The 24,342-nt window shown below is 37.9% G+C and overlaps 1 protein-coding gene across 1 annotated transcript in view; it reads left to right on the top strand.

The window, feature by feature from the left end:
• LOC306858358 (thyrotropin-releasing hormone-degrading ectoenzyme-like) overlaps window positions 1-24,342 on the top strand; it is a 120,485-nt gene that overhangs the window by 15,047 nt on the left and 81,096 nt on the right. The window contains exon 3 of the mRNA XM_079398864.1: window positions 1,446-1,572. Coding sequence (XP_079254990.1) covers window positions 1,446-1,572 — 127 coding nt within the window. The remainder of the gene's footprint in view (window positions 1-1,445; window positions 1,573-24,342) is intronic.

Below are 24,342 nucleotides of genomic sequence, written 5' to 3'. Positions count from 1 at the left end.
TTTAGAAAGTCTTGATTTTGTTTTGGGGTGTACTAGAACATGCTCTCATGCTTGGTAGTTCGAAAATCACATTATTTTTCACATAATTTACATTATTACAATACCTTCCTCCCCAGCCTGGCACAATTGGCTCGATTAGTTCCGAGTTTGATGAAGGCCCACCTTCCGAAAAATTAAATGTGTTGTGATTGGTTAGCTGTTGTCATTGGCGAACAGCTTAGACAGTGTTTCAGTACTGCCCCGCCCCTTGCCAAAACAGCAAGTTTGTCAATATTGCAATATCAAGTCAGACCTCAAGAATATTGAACAAGAGGATTGCGCAGAACCTTTGCACGCACGGATATTGCAAGACATATTAAAGTGGTAACATTATTGTTACAGTGATATAAAAATACCTGCACCGAGTTTTGATTTTGAAACGTGCAGTGCTCAACCAAGCGTTCTCCCCACCCGCCAAACATTCGAATTTCAGTAGGTAGGATTTATTTTTGTGATATCACAAATAGAGGAAAATAACTTATGTAGTCGTTTTGTAGTCCAAACGAGCCATTCGTTGTAGTTCTTGAAAAGCGATTTTTAAAAAATGAAATATCTCCCTTTGGAGTGGACTTTGAGATTTGTAACTTTGTAACAGGTAAGATTTGTTTTGTCGAACTGTAGTTACACGTGATTCGAACCGGAGCTCCTCACCTCTCAAGTACGTCTCCGTACTCTGTGAGCTACCAAACAAACCTACCGTCTATGAACCCATAGATATGAAGCTGGATATGTGTGATGCTAACATTCAAAAGTATCAGTTTTCAAATCTCCCAGCATATTAATATTGTTTTGAAGTCATAACATGTTATTCTTCAAGTAATTGTGCAAAAATTACACCTTATTAATTGAAACTCTGTAAATTTGTGTGAGAAGGAATAAAAGGCGTTGGAGTTTTACTGCCTCTAGCGTTCATTTCTTATGGAAACTTCAGTGATATGCAGTTATTGGTATGTATTTCGCGCCTCGCTAAAAAGTGCCCCCAGGTATGTTTATGCCATGAGACCAGGTAGGTATTATGGGTAGTGTAGTTTTTAACTAAAAATTCTGTAATTAAAAACAGTGACTACTGAAGCTCATCTTCCTGTAGTCTGTGAAGAAAATGAAAAGATTTTTAACTTGTGGAGTATAGGTGACAGTAATACTTTTTAATGTCTTGCTCAGTGGATGAGGTGTGGAGAAAAGTACACTTGAAAGACAAATGCAATATTCACAAGCCAGATGAAGGCATTTGGCAGATGTGTTCGCCATGGATTACCCTTGGAAGTTAATCTTTCAAGTCCATAACCTTTATAACCCTTCAGGGGATTCAGGTTAGGAATAAACCCAGAGCCATACAAGAGCCATAGATTCAGCACCTGACACACTTTTATTTTTGTTCTCTCTCCTCTTATGTTGCGTTGTTGTAGATTCGGCTGTACGCCAGACCTGACGCCATCCAGAGCGGATCAGGGGACTACGCTCTGCACATCACCAAGAGACTCCTGCGGTTTTACCAGGATTACTTCAAAGTCAAATATTCCCTCCCTAAATTAGGTAAGACGGCGGTGAAATGTCTTCAGCTTTGTCTGGCTTCAGTGATGCTTTTGAAACGGGCAATAAATGTTCTTCTCATGGGAAACCAGGTGATTCAATGTTCCATTTGTACTCCCAATTGTTTCTTTGACTTCCTTTTCTTGTGCTCATCTAAAGAGGTGAAGGAGTGTCAGTGGCAACTCCGTTCTTGCGTTTATTGATCCTAAAAGCATTTTAGGCTGTTTGTGGTTGTGTTTGGTCTTGGGAATTGGAGCACACACCATGCGTGTGGTGTTAAAGTGTGCGTTTGCCACTGTATTGATGTGTGTGCTACTGTATGTTGTTGTAAGAGTGCGTGCGCTTGTGCTGGACTGGCTCACATCAGACTCTCTCTGTGCCAGTGTTTCGCTCCATTGGGTTCCTGTCAGTTCTCTGTATTCATTTGAATATAGTCATCAATCTCTCTGGGCTTCTGTCTGTCTGTCTTTCACTCTCCTCCCCCGCCTGCTCACTTCCTCTGTAAATGTGTGTGTTTGTGCATTTGCGTGTAAATGTGTATTTGAGTGTGAAATGCATGTGATATTTCCTTACTCTCTTAAACGCTCTCTGGGAAGCATTTGCTCAGTTTGCTAATAGGGTTAATCCCCCCCCCCCCCCCCCACACACACACACACAGCATCCAAGTCATTTTCTTTCTGAATTTCTTTCATTTTCATTTTCACCTCCTGGTAAATCCAGTTTAAGCTGTCAGCTGTGTTATGGAACATGGCAGTCGGTATGCTGCAGTAGTTTGCAGCAGCTAACGGCCATCTTAGACCAGCAAGTATGTACCAAAACACAATGGATTTTCCAAAATCTGTAATTAAAGCTTATATATTTAGTGGTAGTCAGGAAAATGTAGCACTCTTGGTAATGTTAGCATGTGAAAAAGAAGTGTGCTTTTGCATGTACACTTGTAATAATATAATAATATATATTATGAAACATGTAAGTATATATTTAAAAAAAAGTGCACTTTGTAAAAATGTCAAATTAAAAGTGTCACTTTAAAGTATATTTTAAATCATTGTTTTGATAATCTTTTTTTCATGATTTAAAGTAGTACATTTATGCTACATATTAAAGCACATATTATTAGAAGTATATATAAAAGTAATTATGATAATTTTAGCCTGCAGTGTGTTTGATATTACATTTAAACTTAATATATTTTAAATGTGCTAAATTGCAACTTCATCATTACAAATGTGTAATTACAAATATATGTAAATGGCATACAAATTTTAGTAGAAATGACATTAAAGTATATTTAAGTTTACCATAAGTGACCCTGGAACACAAAACCAGCCTTAAGTAGCACAGGTATATTTGTAGCAATAGCCAAAAATACATTGCATGGGGCAAAATTATCAAGTTTTCTTTTATGCCAAAAATCATTAGGATAATAAGTAAAGATCATGTTCCATTAAGACATTTTGTGAATTTCCCAAATATATTAAAATTTAATTTTGGATTTTGTTTGAACAGCTTTAAAGGTGATTTTCTCAGTATTTTGATTTTTGTTTTTTGTACCCTCAGAATCCAGATTTTCAAATAGTTGTTTCTCGACCAAATATTGTCCTATCCTTACAAACCATACATCAATGGAAAGCATATTTATTCAGCAAAAATGGACCCTTATGACTGGTTTTGATAAATGCTTGTTGGTACATTCGATATTGCAGTTTAACCATATTTCAAGAACAATTAAAATAATTATTGCATACCTGCAACTTGCATATAAAGCTGTACTTACAGTAAGTTGGTCAAAAAAGCTCTACAAAATTTAGCCAACTGCATTTAATATAAATTTAAAATATAATATATAATACATTTTAATTTAATTCTAAATGACATGCAATTAAAGTATGAAAACATTACATTAAGTTTGCAATATATTAAAGGGTAACACTTTGGTATAGGGACCAATTCTCAGTATTAACTAGTCGCATGCCTATTATTAACATATTGGCTATTTATTAGTATAGAAAAAACACATATTCTGCATGACCATATTCTACATCCCTAATCCTACCCATTACCTAAACTTAACAACTACCTTACTAACTATTAATGAGCAGAAAATTAGGAGTTTATTGAGCCAAAAGTCATAGTTAATGGTTTGTTAATATCAAGAACTGGACCTTAAAATAATAAAGTATGCTATTTGAAAATGTTATGAAAATATGAAAATAAATTTACGTCCTTTTCACAACGGTTATTATATGATATAGTGGCTTAGTCTCTAATCTTATGCATTATACTGCTGGTATTCTATGCAGGATATGTGATAATCTATAACTTGTTTACAGACTGTTTTATATCATGTGACCTACAGTATCAGATCAGGAACGGCATCTTTTAAAACCTCTTAACATGCCCTCGTGCAGCTAATGAGTATTTTTCATTACTGCTGCTCTATTGATTGACGTCCTATAGGATCGTTTCACTGAATCTTCTAAAACACGTCGAACACTTTAATGAGGCTGCAGATTTTCACAACCTTCATTTTGTCACCTGCTAAAAATATGCTCACGTCTACTGTTCAAATGTCACATCAAGGATGCTGCTTGTGCAAAGAAACTGTTTGTTTTGAAACCGAGTTGGTGACCTTAAGATACTTTTGACACATTCATCGTAATGTTGCATGTCATTGCTAAATTTAAGTGCGGCTTCATATGAGAAATCATGTGCATGTAATGAATGTGTCTGTTACATAAAGGCACCATCTGTGTGTTGAGTGTTGGAGCAGTTGCAGCCCCTCTGGTCTCGAAACAGGGACATTCTGTCATTCTACTCATGCAAAAGAGAAATAAAATCAGATCGTACAGGTTAAGGACAGATTACATCTCAGACGTGTTTTAAAACTTGTTACAGCAGTTGAAATAATTTCCTCACACTCTGGTTTCTTCAAACTGAGAGATTTTAAGTCATTTGCTTTGTTGCTTCTTTGACTTAAAGTTCTTTGTATCTGTGGCTCTTGGCATGTGATCCGTCGCTAATGGCGTAACGATTTCTCTCAGATTGAGAAGCGACGGCTCAAAGAGCAACACGACTCATTCATCAAAGCGAGCCATTGTTCACCTGCTGAATCTGAAGCAGAGTCCAATTAGAGCAACTTAATCAGAGCCGCCATCTACTGTGACTGTTTGGTGGCTCTTTGTCTCTCATTTGCCAATCTCTTTTTCTCTGTTCCTCTCTTTCATTCACCCTCTCACTCTCGCTCTCAGAGAGGTTGAAAAAGAGATTCAAGGAATGATGTAAACCAGAGGAGAAAATGGACTTTGTTGTGGGGTAGCAGTTAATACTGTCGTATGATGACCAGTAATCAGTTTCATGCCTTTGACACAAAAGCTTCTAGAAGAGTCACATGCAGAATGATAATAAGATGAATGAAAGTCCATGAAGAATAAGGGCGGAGTATGTTTGCATCCACGACACCCTTCATCCATTTAGCTTCTTGCATCAAGTGATTCTTGCATCAAGTGTCCTCAGATGCAAGAATCAAACTGTCTGATGCTTTTGGGAGTTGATGTGAGGATGCTCTTTACCCACTGAATGGATAAATAAATGCATCAGTTATCAGTGAGCGTTTGCAGTCACTTTCTTTTAGACATTTCACCCCCACAAATCTGTGTGCCGCAAAAACACTTGACGGCTAATTCTCAGACTAAGTTGAATTCTACAGAAAACAAGAGCCTTTTTCACCGTCTAGTGCTCAAACACCGAGTCAATTTGTATATCAAATGAGATGCTGCTCAGAGTAGGATGATAAAATGGACTCTTCAGATGGTAGTTTGAGTGAGCAGCCAGCTATAGGGAACTGAAGAAATTCATATAAAATACTAGCCTATATTGATTATTGGATAACGCACAGTATAGATTTCTTAAATATTTAGCTTATATTTTAAACATATGTGCAATGATAAATGCTTTAAATGGTAGCATGTCACATGAGTGGCATCCAATTAAATGAAAAATATATATGTTGAGTGAAAATATAAAATATTATTTATATTTTTGGTATTAAATATCATTTTGTCAATTAAAGCATGCTTCATTGTCATATGTATTTATTCTTATTTTAATTTTGACTTGCCAGCTGGTTGTTTTGTCTGCTGTCAATATAATCTGCTTCTATGCAGCACATCATCTGTTCGTCAAGAGAAAGAGTCTGTGAGTGTTTGAAGTAGCATTTAGCACATCCTTTAAGAGACATGATCTTTCTTAGATATTGATCTATAGTAAGTGCTTCTCAGAGAGAGATCAATGATCTATCAAAAAGAGGCCAGGTCGCTCCGGACTCTTCTAAGTCTTGACAGCAGCATGCGAGTGACAGATACGGACAAAAGCAAATGGAAATCGAATGCATGACAAATGTAGATGGTTAATCTGCCTTTGCTGTTAAAAGTGCTGAAAGGATCAGCAGTGTGTGTGTGTGTGTGTGTGTGTGTGTGTATGAGCCGGACACTGGGAAGAGATCCAGTCCAACACCAACTAATCAGTCCAATCAAATCCCAGTGCCATTCATTGCTCTGGCTGTTTTTCCTTTTGAACTTCCTGCATGTTGATCCAGGAACAAGTTCCTCTGGCTGAATCATATAAAGCTTATGTACCTAGAGATCAGATCACACACTTATGAACTTGAGATTGATTTCAACCCACTGCATGATGGGAATGATGACATTTATCACAGTCACCTTTGGGGCACCCCTACTTGATGAGATTACAGTGCTCATTCTGGGTAATTTCCTCAGTCTTGGGAGATCAGTGACACAGCTCCAGATCTGGAGATCAAACTATGAGTATTAATCTGAGAGATTGAGACATTAAAGATTGACAGCAGGACGTCTGAGGACATCTGATGCTCACGTACAGCAGACACACTTTCAGATGCAGCATGTACAATATTTTCTGAGGTGAGTGATTGTTTTAAGGTGGATGAGACCTTATTTTTTATTTTCCTGTTTTGAAGGATTTAATTTCTTCTGTCCTTTGCAAGTTCACCTTTCACTGTGCTGTCACGCTCTATTCTACACGTCATTATTAGTATTATTACTGTATTTATTTTCAGTACAATTGTGACACTGTCATTTCTCTATAGTTTCCTTTGTCTCGCTTTTTTTCTTTTTTTCTTACTTGCTCTTTCAGTGTCCTTACTCTCCCAAACTTGACTCACAAAATCTACCCATCATCCCTCACTACTTTTTCAAAAATTGAAGCATAAACTGCACTTTAAAATACCTCATTTTTGAGTCTCGATCACTATCTCTGCCCATCTCTGTGTGAATGTTCTGGGTCGGGCCCTTAATACAAAAAATCCCAAGGATAATGGTAATCTCTTCTAGAATTCATTAAAGCTAATCATCAAGGTCGGACGAGGGGAGTTTTGAAAGCGACTCACCATCGGTGTGAAAGTGACGGCCATAAAACTGAAGGGTATTTCACTAGAGATGAAAAATGAGGCACATTATAAAAGAATCACAAAGCTGATGTATGTCTGATGAATGTTAACAGACACTCTCCATCTCTCTTCTTTTACAGAGGAATGAGTTACCGAGTGTTTACCAAGTGCTTCTCAAACTTGACCTTTGACCTTTGAAGTTCCCTAAGAGTGTCCACGTTCAAAATTTAATAATAGCATACTGCTTACTACATACTGTGCAGTACAGACTGAATACTACCTCTTATTTAAAACAGATTATGCAACAATATACGTTTGGTCACCCGAATAGCTGACAGAAAATAGAGAATGAAAATCTGTATACAATAAATATACTGCACACTGCAACAGAAGTATGAGTAGTATGGTAGGGCGCTAATGTGAATTGACTTTTCAAAAGAAGGAGGTTCAGATTCATTAATTCCAGCAGCATCCGTTATTGTAAAATGTGTAAAATCCGTTATGATTGATGAGTTCATTTTGGTTATATATCTTTCTTTTTTTTGGAGCACAAAACCAAAATCCTCATCACAAGCATCAGGAATCTCAGTTTCTCAATTCGTCTGGTATAAAAGGAGAAATCCGACCATTATTAACTTTCTTCACATTTTAATGAATAACTTCCCAGCGCTGACTGAGACCTTTATATTGCTTTCCATTACAAGAGAGCTCATTCACAGTGAATTAATACGAGTGTGTGTGTGAGTGTGCTTTATATTGCTGTTTATCATAGAAAGCTATTAGATCACACAAGGTCACATGATCAAAGCAGACGCTTGACACTGCTGCTTCTCAGGTGCCATGAATCATTTGAGCTGTCACATTCATTTTTGGAAGATGCTAATAAACATACAGGTGTCTGCAGCTTCTCTATTAATATTATATGAGCCTTCATCATCTAGAAAAGTGAGAGCCGTTGTTATAGAGAAACCTAAGTCTGGTGAGAAACCTGCTTACATTTTAAGACATGATACACACGTTCCTGAAGCCTGATGAATGTTGATATAAATTATTTTATGATTTATTTATTTAATAATAATAATAATAATACATTTATTTAAGGGTATTTGTCTTATGTCATTTTATTTCATCAACATTCATAGCAAATTATTCTCCCACATGACATTTTTTAACAGATTGTATGTATCCTTCACAAAAAAATCCTTCACTCTGCTGGAATGAATGGACTCTCGTGTCTCTCGTGTGATTCTTGTGAGTACACTACAGTATGAAGAGTGATCCAACATTTCCACTATGTGCAATATGTTTTCATTTTTCACACTTGCCATTTCTTGCGTTGAGTTCTTCGGTCTTGATTTTCTGCTTTCAGAGCTCTGGCAGCAGCAGTGTGGCTGTATTCAAGGAAACACAGTGACCTTTAGTGTGTTTAATCACAGCTGTGTGTGTTTTCGGCGCGCTTGAGAAATGATGAAAGCTGGAGCCGTGTTTCACTCTTTCTGCTGAGTCGAGGTCTTGCTTTGTTTGGAGGCCGAAGGCGATGTCACAGACCTCTTGTCTCTTCATCTATCAGCCTCCTTCTTAAATCTACAGCCCTCTGGTCTCTATCGATTCTGTCCATCATTTCTGTCCGCCTCCTGCTGAGACTCAAACCTGAAGCTGAAGCAGAGATGGAGATTCAGAACAGCGAGGAGGAACTCTGCTGTTTCCTTTAAAAAGATTAAAAAGGAAGTTTGCTGATGGTTGAGGGATCCAGACATCAGATTATACAGAAAAAAATCCAGCAGGGGAACACGGCTGTGATGTTTCTGGAAGCTTGTGATGTCAGTTGAGTTTGGTGTCCCGTGTAATCTTTTCCTCTGTGTGAGTGTCGTTTTTCCCATAATCCTCAGCTATGACTAGGGCTGATATATTCTGGCCATACTGCAGGTGTGCTGAAGCTGCTAATCAGTTGCTGTCTGACACTTCTGTATCTGTATCGCCTTCAAGGTGAGATCAAGATCAAGTTCTTCCCCTCCTGAAGAGGCCATAGACCAGCATGAGTTTTATCAGTTTATGCTGGTTAGTGGTGGTCAATTGTTTTCCATAATGTTAACCAACTAAATGCTGAAGCTGGTTAACCAATTCAGTTCTTGCTTGTTAAAGAAATTGATATAAATCTAAATTGAAATTCCAGCATCCAAAATACGACATATGTTGGTGACCTATAGTGAGTCTTTTCACATTAATTAAAAAGTACTTTTTTGTCACAAATTTACCATGGTAAAAAAAAAAAAGAAAAATTACCATGGTCATTTTTGAAGGACGAATGGTATTTTGATGCCAGTGACCCCAAATATGATTTTCCTTTGAGAATGACCATCATCTTACATTTTCTAATGTATAAAAAACTGCTTATATCGTGAAAGTGTATATTAAAAAGACATGTTGTTTATACTTTTTAATTAAATTATAAATGTAATACATTATTTTTTAATTAAAATCTGTTAAAATATCATAATATTGTATTTATTTTTCAAATATAAAGATACTTAAATACTATATACAAACTATATATTGCAAAGAAGGAAAAACAAACACTTTTTGTGTAAAATATCATGGTTGCATCAGTGAATGAGCTTTGTAACACTTTTGCATTTGTTAACACTATTGGGCAAGTTTAGAATTGGGTTTGGTGCAGAAGGTATTTCCAACATGATAGAGCATTAACCTTTTACTGACACTCACTGGATATTTAAATTCTTACCCACCACAATATGTCCCTGTACCAATGTAATAAAATGTTTCACGGTAATGTATTGAAAGCACATTTTAGCGCCACTCACTGGAAGTGCAATAAGGTACGTAGTATTGGTGTTGCAGAAACATTGCCACAAGCACATATTCTCAGGGCTCGTGGTTCTGCCATCACTCCAGACTTCTGCTATTGTGAGCAGTTTTACTTTGTGTGTGTGTGTGTGTGTGTGTGGTGCTGAAAGTGTTTGAAGTTTAGTTTCACCCACTTTTGTGTTTGATTGCAGGATCCCGTCTTCACTCCTATTACAGGCTTTAATTCAGCCTCAGTTTGTGCCGTAGATCAGAGTCATTTGTCTGAGAAAGTAACGCTGTCACTGGTTTAGTCAGAGCTGCACTGGAGCCTCATTCATCACCTGTGAGACGGCTGGCGGCTCGTGCTGATTGGATGTTTAGGATCAACTGTAAAGTGAAAGAGAGAAAAAGAAACATATAAAATACAGAGAACTGTGCCCTTTATAAATGCTTCATTTCTCCATCAGATTCACATCTACCAATCATAGGGGGAAGCTGTAGTTTAATGGCCATCTGTCTGTTTATGCTGATTTAAGAAGCCCTATGGAAATGATGATGGTATTTAAGTATTTATGGCCTCTTTAAATGGTTTTAAGGATAAAGCCCCTAAGACGGATGGTGATGCTGCTGAAGAGGGATTTGAGGGGCTCAGTGAGAAGAGCAGAGTGAAAAACTCAAGAATCCCTCAGCTCACAAACAACAGAAGTGTCTGATTTTATAATGCGGATTATATCTGGACAAACTGGCTCCCAGAGGACTGTTCAATAAAGTGTGACGTAATCTTATAATTGGATTGATTATGACAGAGAGGAGACGGACCGTTAGGCCGCTAGGCGAAATGTCAGGCCGGCCGTCACACTGTAGGAGCACGCAAGCACAAAACACACACAAATAAATGCTGCTTTTCTAACAATGGCACCAAACTAAATGTAGATGATTAAAAGAAAATAAATGCTAAAGTGAATTCACCATTTTAAAGCTGATGAGACAAGGACAAACAAGAGTGTCTACATTAATAAAAAATATAAATCTTTCAAAAATCTAGTTTAAAACTCATCGGGTTAACATCTTTCCCTGGTATCAGCTGATTGACAGATTGAATATGTGCTGAGGGACACAAGCTCAGCTCGTGAGCTCTAAAGTTTCAGACGTGTTGATGTGAGTTTGATGCGGCTGTAATGTGTGGTGCTTAGAGATCAGCAGAAGCTTTTAATTAGTCTGGGTTTGAGGGTAATTATCACTCTCTTCTCAATCTCTGCTCATTGTCTGAAGTTTTTCTTTGATATCTAAGGTGGGTTAGAGTCTGGAATGAAGTTACTGATTGCAGTCACATCTGATTTACTGCAAATATGCTATAAAATGAGAGTAGCAATAACATAATCAGATCTTCTGTCTCGTTTGGCCTGGTTTTATTTGCCCACTGATTAAAACTTCATGAAAGCTCAGATTCTTCGAACAAGCAGTATTTAGTGGACATTTCAATTGAGAAAGCGTTTAGTGAGGGTTTTTCTGTGCAAAGCACTTTTTCTGTTTAAACAAAGTTTCTCTTGCAGAGTTTGTTCCTCAGTGTGTGCTGGGTCGATTATTTTATTAAATGATTAAAAAATAGCAGTTTAGCATTACAGGGTCTGTTACTACAGTCTCTCTCTCTGCACAGTATGTGTAAGTCACCTTCAGTTGTATTGATCTTACATTTTCTGCTTTAGCAGAGTTTATGAGTGTTTTCATCAGCCTTACTCAAATATCTTATATTTTTAGACTGAACTCCCAGCTGAACTTTGAATCTGGTTTAGTGTGACAGATCGCTTGATTAGATGTTGGTTTATGCTGAACATGTTATTTCATTCAGGGTGTAAAGGCCGTCATGATTGATGCTTTTGTGCTTCATAGATCTGGGATGCGCCAGTAAGGTCAAATGGGTCATAATATTTCAAATCTATTATATATATATATATATATATATATATATTGTGACGAGTCGGCTGCCTCCCCCCTGTCCATCATTACCACCCCGTCCCGTATTCGCCGCCCTTCACCAGGCTCCCGACGGGAGTGGGTGTCTGAGAGAGGAGGGGCGCTGAACACCTAGGGCTGGCGGCGTGTGAGGAGGCGCACCTGATGTGAATAGAGCCTCATCACCGCCGCTGTTTAAATGCCGAGCGCGCCTCTCCTCGGGAGACCGGTCTCTTCCCCGTGCATGCACGCTGGTGTCCTCGTGGGTCCAGGAAGGGAGCGTCGAGGAGGACTGCCGCACCCGTTAGGCGGCTGAGGAGCCAGGATGCCGGGCCGTCGAGTCCCCCAGAAGCGCCGGGAACCCAGAAGATGGACGAAGCAGCGCAAGAGACGCCGCCGCCACTCGCTCCCGGCCCGAGAGGGGAGCGCGTGCGGCCACCGGACTCCGCCCCTTCCCTGGACCCTTCCCTGACGAACACTACCCTCCTTCACTAGCCCCGCGACACAGCGAGGACAACAGGTTCCCCATTCCTTTGGACACTTTATTTTCCCTGGACACTTTATTTTCCCCCTTTATTTGTTTAATAAAAACCTCTCCGAGGCTTGACACCACACCCACTGTGTCTGTCGTGTGCTCCTCCTGCCACAATATATATATTAGTGCTGTCAAACGATTAATCGTGATTAATCGCATCCAAAATAAAAGTTTTTGTTCACATAATATATGTGTGTGTACTGTGTATATTTATTATGTGTATATAAATACAAACACATGCATGTATTTAAGAAAAATATGTAATGTTTATATAAATATTAAATATATTTATATATAGTATAAATTATATTAATATAAATATATACATGTAAATTTATTTTGATTAACTTTTATGATCCACTTCAAATTTATAACCACTTTATATATATATTTATATATACTAATATTTTTATAGATTGCCATTGCCATTGCCATTGCTACTAATATACTACGTATACTAATATTCTAATATATTTATAGATTGTCATTGACGCAAGAAGTGGAGTTTAGCACTAAAATAAATGACGACAGAAATGCACATTATGACCCATAAATATCAAACAAATTCATCCACAGAGCTGCTGCTGCAACTCACTGTCAGAAATGTGGCTACATTTAATGAAATACACAGAAATATGAACATAAACAAACAAAAATAGATGTGGCCTGAGGTTGTGTCCTTGCCATCACCCCTGTGCATGTTTGTTTTGCAGGAACATTTGCTTGGACACAAAGTGCTGCATGCACATGTAATTAAGAGCGTTTAGCTTGTATGCGTACATGTGTATGCGTGTGTTTGAGCAGTGTGTGCGTGTGAATGTGTGTGTGTGTGCATATAAGCAGAATCAATGTAGTAAATCCCACAGCAGTGTCAGTCAGTCCGGCCTCATCTGTTGCTGTGTGGTGATGTAACAGCGTTCAGGGAGCTGAGGACCGCCATCGGGAGAAAAACAGATAGACTATAGTGCAGGATGATGAATGATGGAGGGGTAAAGAGCGGGAATGTTTAGAGCTGAATCAGGAATGGATGGGTGGATGAGGTGAAAGAGCTCTGGTCCAGTGAGCTAGGAAGACTGTCTTTATGTTTTAATTGTCTCGACCCCGAGAGGGCAAGCGGCCGGCTGGGCTGGAAGGCCTTGACCAATCACAGTGCTCTGTCAGCCAGTGGCTGCGGCCTGAGGTTACAGCAGCTAAATCTATAACACGCTGCTATAAAAAGCACATCACACACACTGAACCCTGACAAAACAATGAGAGAGCACATGGTCACTCCTCCTACTGACCACACCGACATCCTCCCAAATCTTCCTCAGAACACAAAGACTGATAAGACAAGGTTCAGCAAACTGTATTATTAAAAGTATGAAGTATGGAACTGTGGTCTGCTAAAATTAAGGTTTGATTTGAATGAAATGCTTTGAAGTGCTAATGAGACACACGAGAGAAAGATTTGAAGGGGAATTCATGTCTAATTGGTTTTTCTTGCAATAATATTCTAATGTTACTTATCAAGAGTATATTAATGTAATAACAAACAAATGTATTAATAAATCTGAATTGATTTTGAAAATGATTAATAACTTAATATTAATGATCTATTTAGTATTATTACAGCTAAAAATAATTCGTTAAGGAACATATTGGTTTTATTGCATTATATATCACACTTATTGTTTTTCTCATACACTGAATTACCATTACCATGCAAAAGTTTTTATTTATCATTTTTATTATTTAAAATGTATACTTTTATTTACAAAAAAGAAACTAATAAGAAATAAATTAATACTTATAAGGACACATCAAAAGTTAACAGTAAAAACATTTATAATATAAAGATTCCTATTTCAAATAACTGCTGTTGTCTTGAACTTTAAATTGATCAATGAGTTATGGCTTCTAAAAAATACAAGAATAAAGTACACTGTAAAATATATTAACATAGAAAATAGTTATTTTAAATTGTAATAATATTAAAAAAATTTTGATGAATTATCCATGATTCATAAAAAATTGTCACAACAACTCCAGCTCAGCACATTAAACCTTTAACAGTCTATGAATAATTAAGCTTTTAGCTTGTGTTTTTTGATTTATACACCAAACAGCTCATTGATTTCACTCATCAAGGAACAATCATGGGCAGTCTGAGCATAAAATGATGAATCCAAGCTTAAATAATGTACAAAAACTGAAGTCAATTATTATTTGATGCCGTCACAATATCATTGACACTACAAGTTGAGATCTGTGAGCGTTTGAAACCCACCAAGCTTATTTATTCTGCATAAAAACACAAAATGGTGTAATAACCTTGAGGGTCGAAACATCAACACGTATTTGTTGAAAGTGCTCAGCAAATAATTGAATCGCTCAGGAAGTTGAAGCAAATAATGAGGCTGGTTAGATTCTGGAGTAATTATATTAATCATTTCACGTCGTGTGTTATTAGAACAACCGTTCTGCTGGAAGTCAGAATAAACTGGTGTGCTGCTGCACCGAAATGAAGAGTTGTGATTTTAGAAGAGTTTAGAAGTTGTGATTCTGAGAATGTTTTGAGAAGCTGAACACAGTTTTAAATATAGTGTGGTGTCAGTTTACTTTTTATACAATAACAATTATTCAATCTAACGAACCGTAAATTGAGTATAAATCACTTATTATTGGCTTCAGTTCTGTGATCACTCAAACACTTTTACAAACACAGAAACTGTCTGAAGTCAACAACAATTGACTCTGAACTCATCTCCTAAATTGTTGTTGACTAAAAAAGCATCCTGACAAGAATCCTTATCATCGCCAGTTCAGTTTTGGCTGGAGTTTAGGTCTCAGATCTAATACTGGCTCCAGTATTAAGTATTATTTTTTCACAATTAACTATTTCATACTCGCTTAGCTTGACTGTTGCCTTTGGTTATAAATATTATTATCATCCTATCTGAGATCAGATTAAGTGTCCCGTTAGTCTCTCAAACGGGGCTGTATATCTGTCTAATTTATTTTTCTCTCTCTCTTTCTCTCTCTCTTTCTTATAAATTGACAGTAGACGGTGCGAGACTCAAAGCGCTGTGACATTATTCACGGGTTAATTGCAAGTTTTGTGTTAATTCTATCTCACAGAGATCTCTGTCTGTGTCCTCACTGACCTTTTTCTTGAAAATTAAATCATGATGTGTCAATTAGCAGCCATCAAATTCACACGTCCTTCTGTCAGTCAGATTGCAGGATGAATGACCCGACTGGAGCTGCATTTAATTAATATGAAGGTTTTGTTTTGTTTTGCTTCATGAAATTAAGGTTAAACCACTGATGTCCCATGGATTATTTTATCAATGTCCTTACTACCTTTCTGAGCCTTGAACGTGTCAGTTGTGTTGCTGTCTCTGCAGGGTCAGAAAGCACTCGGATTTCATCAAAAATATCTAAATTTGTGTTCAAAAGATTAACGAAGTTCTTACGGGTTTGGAACAACACGAGGGTGAGTAATTACTGACAGAATTTTAATTTTTAGGTGAACTATCCCCTTTGAAAAAATTACAGATTGACTGGAAAAGATGCATAGTAAAAAAGAAATCTGAAAAAGAGAAAAATTAAGGTAAACATTACTTGTGAGCACAAGTGATGTTTACCTTCATTTTTTCTCCACACATCAGATCTCATAATTCCTCTCAAGCTATTTATTAACACTATTATTTCTTTGCTAAAACAATACACTAACTCTAGTAAAAATAAAAATTAAATTACAGCACAACTACAGGACATAAATCGTCAAAAAATACACAAATCTTCATGCAATAAATATTCAAATGTTTTATGTTTATTTTTTCGCAATTGTTTCAAACATGCAATAATTTTTTTTTTTTTTTTTTAATGGTTTATGGTAGTTTGAGCCTAAAAGTCTGCAACTGGGATAACAATAAAACAGTAAGATCTATGAATAAAATTAATTTGAAAAATGTCAAAAATAAATGAAAACATGATAAAAACAGTTTCCAAGACATTTAAAAGTAAAGTCAAAGTAAAGTCGTGATGTATTGTCAAGTATGGTAACCCATACTGGAAATTGGTGCTCTGCGTTTAACCCATCCAAGTGCGCGCGCGCGCACACACACACACACACACACACACACACACACACACACACACACACACACACACACACACACACACACACACACACACACACACACACACACACACACACACACACACACACACAGCAGTGGGCAGCCATGCTGCGGCGCCCGGGGAGCAATTCAGTCGTGGTATTGAGGGTGGAGAGAGCTGTACATTCACTCCCCCCACCTACAATCCCTGCCGGCCGGGGACTCGAACCCGCAACCTTTCGATTACGAGTCCGACTCTCTAACCATTAGGCCACGACTTCCCTAAAATGTAACAGATAAAGACAATCTGTTAGTCTGGGATATAAAAGTACCAGAAGTTAAATAAAAAGCCTTTAGCTATCTTCAAGAGGCATTTCATTAGTATTTTATTAAAGTGTGCTGCCCGTGTCTCCCAGGAGCCCGATTATTACTGAAACACACATGAACAGATCAAACCGGCTTCTTTCTTCATCGCTGTCTCTCTGTCTTTAACCGCATGTTTCCACCATCTGTGAGACTCGTCCATATGTTTCTCTGTCTCACTTTTGCCTCTCCTCCTTCTCCTTTTCCTTGTCCCATCTTCAAATTTGCATGTTCCACTCAAGCACTCTTGTCCTTCTCTCGCTCTCTCTCTCACTCTCTCTAGTGCTCTCTTCTCTTTCTGAATCAGCTTTTTGTGTGTTTTTTATCTCCATCCTCTTTGTCAAGTCCTCTTGTCTTTGCGAGCGATGTGACCTGGCCTCTGTTCTCTGAGGAGAGCGGCTGTTGAGTTACAGGACAGAAAGTTTTGTGGGCTTCATTATGGATTTCGCTGCCTGTCAGTTTCCAGGCTCAGGGTCACTGAGGGTTGGCGGGGTCAGAGCTCCGTCTCGCTCCTGTGGCTTTTGACAGCTCTATTGCGGTTAGCACACATAAACGCTCTAGTTCAGCATCTTTAGGCTTGTGTCTTGTCCTTGCATTAAGACAAAGACACAGAATCAAAGGAAACTCTCATTCCTGAATATATGTGTGTGTGTGTTGTCTGATCTCTCTCATGGTTGAAGAGTTGTTCATGCTTTCCCGCTCCTCCTCAACTATAATAGACCTCTCCAGATCGCTCTTCACTCCAGGGGTTTGTCGAATACGTGCGCTGAAAACAGGCTTCTGTCTCAACCTGGCAACGACTTTCTTCTCTTTGTCCCTTCTGACCCTCCTCAATCAGTGTTTCAAGATCTTCAGCAAATATTTATCCTCTGACTTTGAGAAGGTTTCAGTTCTGTTTTTATGAGTTCACACTGAGTCATCTGCGATTTACTGTTGTCAGTAATTTAACATGACATGATCTTGAACTGTCTGTCAGATCAAACTAGGTCTATATGCCTGTGTCATATTTTCGTTATTAGTGGGTAGGCTATGTTGTATTTTGTGATGGTGAAAAGCTGCTTTGGTTTTTATTTACTTATTTTTTTTTTTGTTGCCTGCAATGACAATGTTTTTTTGTTTTCTCTTTAGCTGATCCAGATTGGTTTAGATGGTTAATTAGCTATCTATTGGACCTGGTTTTGACCTGGCAGACCATTTTGGTTAAGCTGAGATTTAGAGCTGGTAGACCACAGTCACAGTCAAAAACCAGTTTGACTGAACCAGTTCTGATTCCAGTAAATCAGTTCATTCAAACTGACAGTGACCCCAAAATGAAAACTTTGTCATCATATTCTTACCTTCATGTCATTCCAAAACCAACTTTCTTCTCTGGAACAAGAAAGAGGATTTTGAGAAATGTTTAAAGGGATAGTTCAATTATGTCATGAATTACTCACCATCATGTCGTTCCAAACCCGTAAGAGCTTCGTTCATCTTTGGAATACAAATTAAGATGTTTTTGATTAAATCTGAGATCTTTCTGACCCTCCATAGACAGCAATGTAATTATCATGTTCAACTATTCTAACAATATCCTTACTACTTTTCTGGGCCTTGAACATGGTAGTTGTGTTGCTGTCTATGGAGGGTCTGAAAGCTCTCGGATTTCATCAAAAATATCTTAATTTGTGTTCCAAAGATGAACAAAGGTCTTACGGGTTTGGAACGACATGTTGGTGGGTAATTAATGACAAAAGTTAAATTTTTGGGTGGACTATCCCTTTAAGTGTTTTTTTTTGTCTAAACAGTGAAAGTCAATGGTAACCAAAACTGTTTGGTTACCAGCATTCTTCAAAATGTATTTTTTTGTGTGTTTATGCATAATAAATTAAGTCATACAGGTTTCGTGTGACATCAGGGTATGTATTTGATGTCAAAATTTTCATATTTGGGCGAACTATCCCTTTAAGCAATACTTTGTGTCTTCTTGTCATAGAGAAATACTGGTATTTATCCCTTTTTGATTCAGAATTTAGTTTAAATATCTGTATTTACTTTTGATTTTATCATCCAAATTGAGATCCTTGCTGTTTTTGTGCCAGGTGTATATGCTACTGCTTCTATGCACTACATAAATTATATACTCTTACAATTTTATTATATTGATATTGATTCCCATTGCTTCAAGTTGCTTCTTTTTGTCAGTAACAGAGCAGCTATAACTGAGCAGCATGACTGCAATTAAACTAAATCATGAGTAGTTTGTAGCCTGTCAAACCAGTTACAAAACTCAGTTCATCACACGCAAAACACTCTTATATAAAGATGAACTTGTAAATTGAATTTTCTGCTTGATTCCACAAGATTTTGTGTGCTGGATTCAGTGTTTCAGACTAACAGCAGGTCGATGTCAAAGTCATTCAGAGAGAATCGTGACATTGGGGTCGCTCTAGATAGAAGTCAAACAGCTAAAACAGCTTCTTTCCCTCAAAACGCTCATACATATTTAACAAAGAGCCTAAATTTCACCAGCTTGACATACACTGAACCCGCCAGTTTTTGTCCTTTTTCCTTTCCTTTCCTTTCCTTTCTTTACTTCTTTTTCTTTTTTGCTTATTCTTCCACACTCTTGCTCCATTTCACGCTAGTTTCCCTGCTCGCTCTGTCAGCAGCCTTCTGGACCCACAATCCCTCACAGCCTGAAAGTGCTCAAGCATGATGGGTACACAGGTATTCTGTGATGTAGCCATCCATCTATCCATCCATCCATCCTCTTTCTCTATATATATATATCTTTCACTTTTACGTTTTTTATAACCCTGTTTTTTGTTCCTGTTTTATTTTGTTAGATGGCATCAATCTGTTCACATTGCTGAAGTGTTTCAACTCGTCTATATGTTCACAAAGAGCAAATTCTCTTTTTTAATGTCTTAGTTTAAAACATGCGCTTCTCGTTGCTTAACACGGTTGATGTGTTTTTAGCACTGAGTCGAGTCGAAGACCCTTGAGGCAGATCATTTTAATTTTTTCTCAGATTCTGCACAAACACAGCTGAAGTTACTTGCTGATAGTCTGTCTTTGTCAAGGCGTCGGCGGGTTTGTCGCAGTGCTGTAGATTGATCCCCCTCCTGTCAATGTGAAGTCAGTGAGGAGCTGTTGCAATGTGCTGCTAAAAGCAGATTGCTGCCGATGACAGAATGACACATTCAAACAAGAGAAAGAAAAGAGTTTCAAACCCACGGCTTGGGACAGGCAGAGATGGAGTTTGTTCATTCCGTCACAGTCTCAGTCATGTATGTATATGTGTAGCACTTATATAAGCAGTTTTCACACTTGTTTCAGTTTCTTCAATCTCTTTTTATATTGTATTACTTGGTTTGAACTGCAGTGTGTTTGCGTCATCAATAGAAATGTTGCAGTGAGTGCTAGCTTTAGCTGTTTAGCATTGTAGCTCAGGAGCAACTCAAGAGGAAAAGATGCCAAAATGGAAAGCGTTCATTTTTTTCCACTATCGTTTTAGCACCAAAACGTAACACGCTCAGAATGTCAAGTGCATCAGTCTCCCGCGGAGGTTCAAGAGATGTGAAGAATGTGAGTTGCTGGCCAAAGGCAATTTCTGCAGAGAAAAGCAGTAATTAATTCAACAACATTTGCATTTCCTGAAGAAAATACCAGGGTTTGCAAAGCAACAAAAGACGAGTATTAAAGGGATAGTTAACTCAAAATGAAAATGATCTTCATTTACTCATCCTCATGTTATTCCAAATCTGCCTTTCTTACTTCTGTTCAAATAAAATAAGATATTTAGAGAAATGTTTCAATGTGTTTTTTTTCCCCATTACAGAAGTCTTGCAAAAACACTTGGTTACCAACATTCTTCAAAGTATGAGGGTGACAGAATTGATGACAGAATTGTCCTTTTTTTGGGATGATTTAAAATGTTATGTAATTATAGGTTTGAGGCTTTCATTCTGTGTAACTTCAAACAATTCATTAGGTAAATAGATGTTTAAAAAAAATGAATTTGATCAAAATTTTGTTTAAATGCTGAACAGCATAATGCAGTTAACTTCTTGCAAATTAGTCCAGATTGCTTTTGTAAGAATGTAAGCAAGACTTAAGCAAAGCTAGAGCAGAAATGCTTCATGCACAGTGGGAGAGCAGCAGGTAACCATCAAATCCTGCTCAGATCCCGGTCAATTAGCAGAGATCCGCCCAGATCAAAGAGTCCTCTGGGTTTCCATGGTGCTCAGAGAGAAACAGCGAATAAGAGAGAGCCATACGAAACAAATTCAATTCAACTTTCATCCAGGACTCAAAGATACACAGTTCATGCTGTGAACACTGTGTGAATCCCTCTGTGAAACAACCCAGAGTTTCCTATCTCTATCCTGTCCAGCCAAAGCAAGCAGAAATTTCTGATGAAGATGGCGGCTGATCAGTATTCACTTCACTCTCATTGTGCTGCAGATTCTCTGCTGAGTGTGTGTCTGGGTCCAAATGAATGTGCTTGTGTTTTAGGCCACAGAGTCGCTGTGGAGCTGGTACGAATTACCTTGCAGTGATCAGTACATTCAGATTCAATGACACATTAGAAGAAAGACCAAACTAAGTGAATAAACCCACAGAGACACAAATCCAACAGGGAAAAGCAACAGTGTTTAACAGAAACATCACATAAACTCATTGAGTGCGTTTGAATGCGTCTTTATCCTAATGACACTCATCAGGTTCAAGAATTCAACAATAAGGTGTTTATTCACGTCTGAAACGGCTCTCGCCCAACCTGCGTGAACAAATTACAGCATCTGTCAATACCATCGACCGTCTGGAGCATCTGCCGTATGAACACTGTAAACAAAAGTTCAGTTGCCTTATTGAACGTGAGGATACAAGGAAAAGAAAAGAATGTGTCATAAATGGAGGATATTGATTAGTTGGTTTATTTATCAAGCATTTGTTCTGCTGCAGGAAAGTCCGAGAGTGCAGATCAGATGTGTCTCACTGTGTCTAGATTTGATATTATGGAGTATTTTTGGGAAGCCTTGGTGTTTTTGTGTTTTGAAAGTGCAAAAAGCTTTAAGAGCTGCTCCAAAAGAAAATGTCCGTCACATTACAGCACTGGCGTTCACCTCTGAATTCTTCTCCAAACTTTTTTGTTCACTTGCCCTTGCCTTCAAAACCAATGAAACTCAGAAGTCACTGATTGGCTGAAGCCTTTATGCACCCTGATAATGTGAGTGTGTTTGCGCTTCGGTCTTTATCTAATGCTGGCTGTTTCTTTTCATGTGCTTTTGAATGTCGCCCAACAAAACAGAACAAAGGCACCAAAGTCTGAAACTCGCCATTAGAAATTTGCCAAGAAACATTAATGAAAGAGCTTCACGAAAACAGCTCAAGACCTTTTTCTTTGTATCTCGCTTTAAATTAGCCTCTAATGGCCATTTTTCTGCACTGACTTTGTAAAAATATGGTTTATCTGTCCTCTATTTCTGACATTCTGGATTTTACTTGTAAGGCTATTGTTGGTGTATTGTTTATTTTTCTTATGCCATAAAACATATATGTAGATTCTGGATTTAGATTTTGTGGTATAAATGTGAATTTTGCTGTATACAAGATGAAATCCATCTCTTTGTGATAAATAATTTAAACTGAGTGTCAAATGCACCTCATACCCTCAAGGCTTTCATACTTGACCACAGACTGAGATTTCTGGGGTTTCAATCCTGTCCATCTGAGAGACAAAAAACCACAGTAGCTCGAAAAGGATGAACACAAGAATTGTGTGTTTACTGACAGCTCTTCAGCTTCTCATGTGAATTAAAACACTTTATCAAGACTTAATTTTTTTTTAACCAGTATTATGCTGTTGGCTTTTTGTGGGAACACCATGGCCCATTGAGGTTTTGATTCATTGGATGGTTCATGAAAATGAGATTATCAAAGGCAATTTTCAATATAACAAGGTTTGTAAATAAAATGAAAAGTGGATAAATGAGATCTTGAATTTAAGCCATTAAAATCTCTAGACGATGACTGGGCAACTGTCAACATAAACTGAATTATATTGCTTCAGTTTTCCAAGCATATTGCTCCATTTTCTAAAAGTAAATAAATTAATAGCAAATATGCTTCAGTCTTACATCATGTTCAGATTCAGTAATTTTTACTTATTTATTATTTTATATCTAATGTTAAATGTCAAGTTTACCGCCCCCTAGTGGATGTGACATCACGGGTTTATAGTAAAATGCTGAGTGAACTCATTGCAGAGCTGGCGTCAGGGCACCTCCATGGGGGGCATTTAAATTTCTAGGGGGTGCACAAATCATGTTGTGTGTGTTTTTGTGTGTGTGTGGGGGTGGAGGACTGCACGTTCTGTGTCTCATTGTCTCATGGGGGGGGGGGGGCAATCTGTGATCGCATGCAGTTGCAGTTCGCGTGCAGTTCGCTTTCTTACATGCGCTATTTTATCGGTACTTTCGCTTTCAAAATCGATCGCATTCAGCAAGCAGGAGAGAGGATGTAAAGTGGGAGGGGCACAGTAACTCATTTGGGGGGGGCACGGCCCGCGACTCATTGGCGCCGGCCCTGACTCATTGTCATGGTTTACTGTATGTGGACAGACAGATAATTGGACAACACAACAGTATGTTCACTGTAGTTTTGGGCCATTTTGTCCTCGTCAGATCTGTTGAAATTTATTCAAGAAGTATCCATGTGTAGAAGAGCACAATTTATAGAATTTCTGCCAGCTGGCATTTCTAAAACCTACTGAGATTTCAGTTGTGATTATTGCTGAATATGTCAGTTTGACAGCGTCTGTCAGGAAAGACGTCTCTGTGCTGTATTTTTCTTTTCATTCTATTTTTAACATTGTGACATTTCTGAAAGACGTGACAAAACACGGAAACCAGAGCCTGACTGACCAGTCTGAAAACCATTGGACAATGACAGCTCTTGAGTGGCACAGGTCACGTCACAACTTCCCCTGAGATTTTACTGTAGATCTGTAGAAGAAAACAGACCAACACTTGCTTGAGAGAGTGACTGAATTTAATGAAGAAAAATAAAAAAATCAACAGCTCATGTACGACCAAAACACACCAGCCTACTGGGAATGTCCCCAAACTTCCTTGTTTATAATTTGAGAGAGAGTAGGAAAGAGTTAAAAGAAAGAAATAGGAAAATGTTTTTCTCACTTCTTTTTTTATATTTGACATGAAAAAGTGAGAAAGTGACAGTTTAAGTTCACGATCAAACAGTTTCATGAAAGGGAGGAAAAGTTTGTTTTGGAGAGAGGAGGGTCTCTGCACTCATGATGTCAACTTACACACACACGCACACACACAACATGACACTGTCTGTGTGTGTGTGTGTGTGTGAAGACAGTATTCAAGCTTCTGCCTCATGGTCGGTATTTTTTTTTTTTTTTTTCACAGCAGAATGTATCAAATCTGCTTCCACATGTACAAAATCAAAACAATGTGAATTATTCAGTATCTCTGATACATTTTAAATGTGAATCTCCATTGGTTGACAATGACATTCTGAGCATTTGACAACTGAGATTGTGTAGGACAAAATGAACAAAACTTCTGCTG

Source organism: Barbus barbus, assembly GCF_936440315.1.
Source record: "Barbus barbus genome assembly, chromosome: 39".
In the NCBI taxonomy this organism is placed as follows: Eukaryota; Metazoa; Chordata; class Actinopteri; order Cypriniformes; family Cyprinidae; genus Barbus; species Barbus barbus.
Note: the sequence above shows the minus strand (reverse complement) of the source record. Positions and strands in the feature narration are given on the sequence as shown.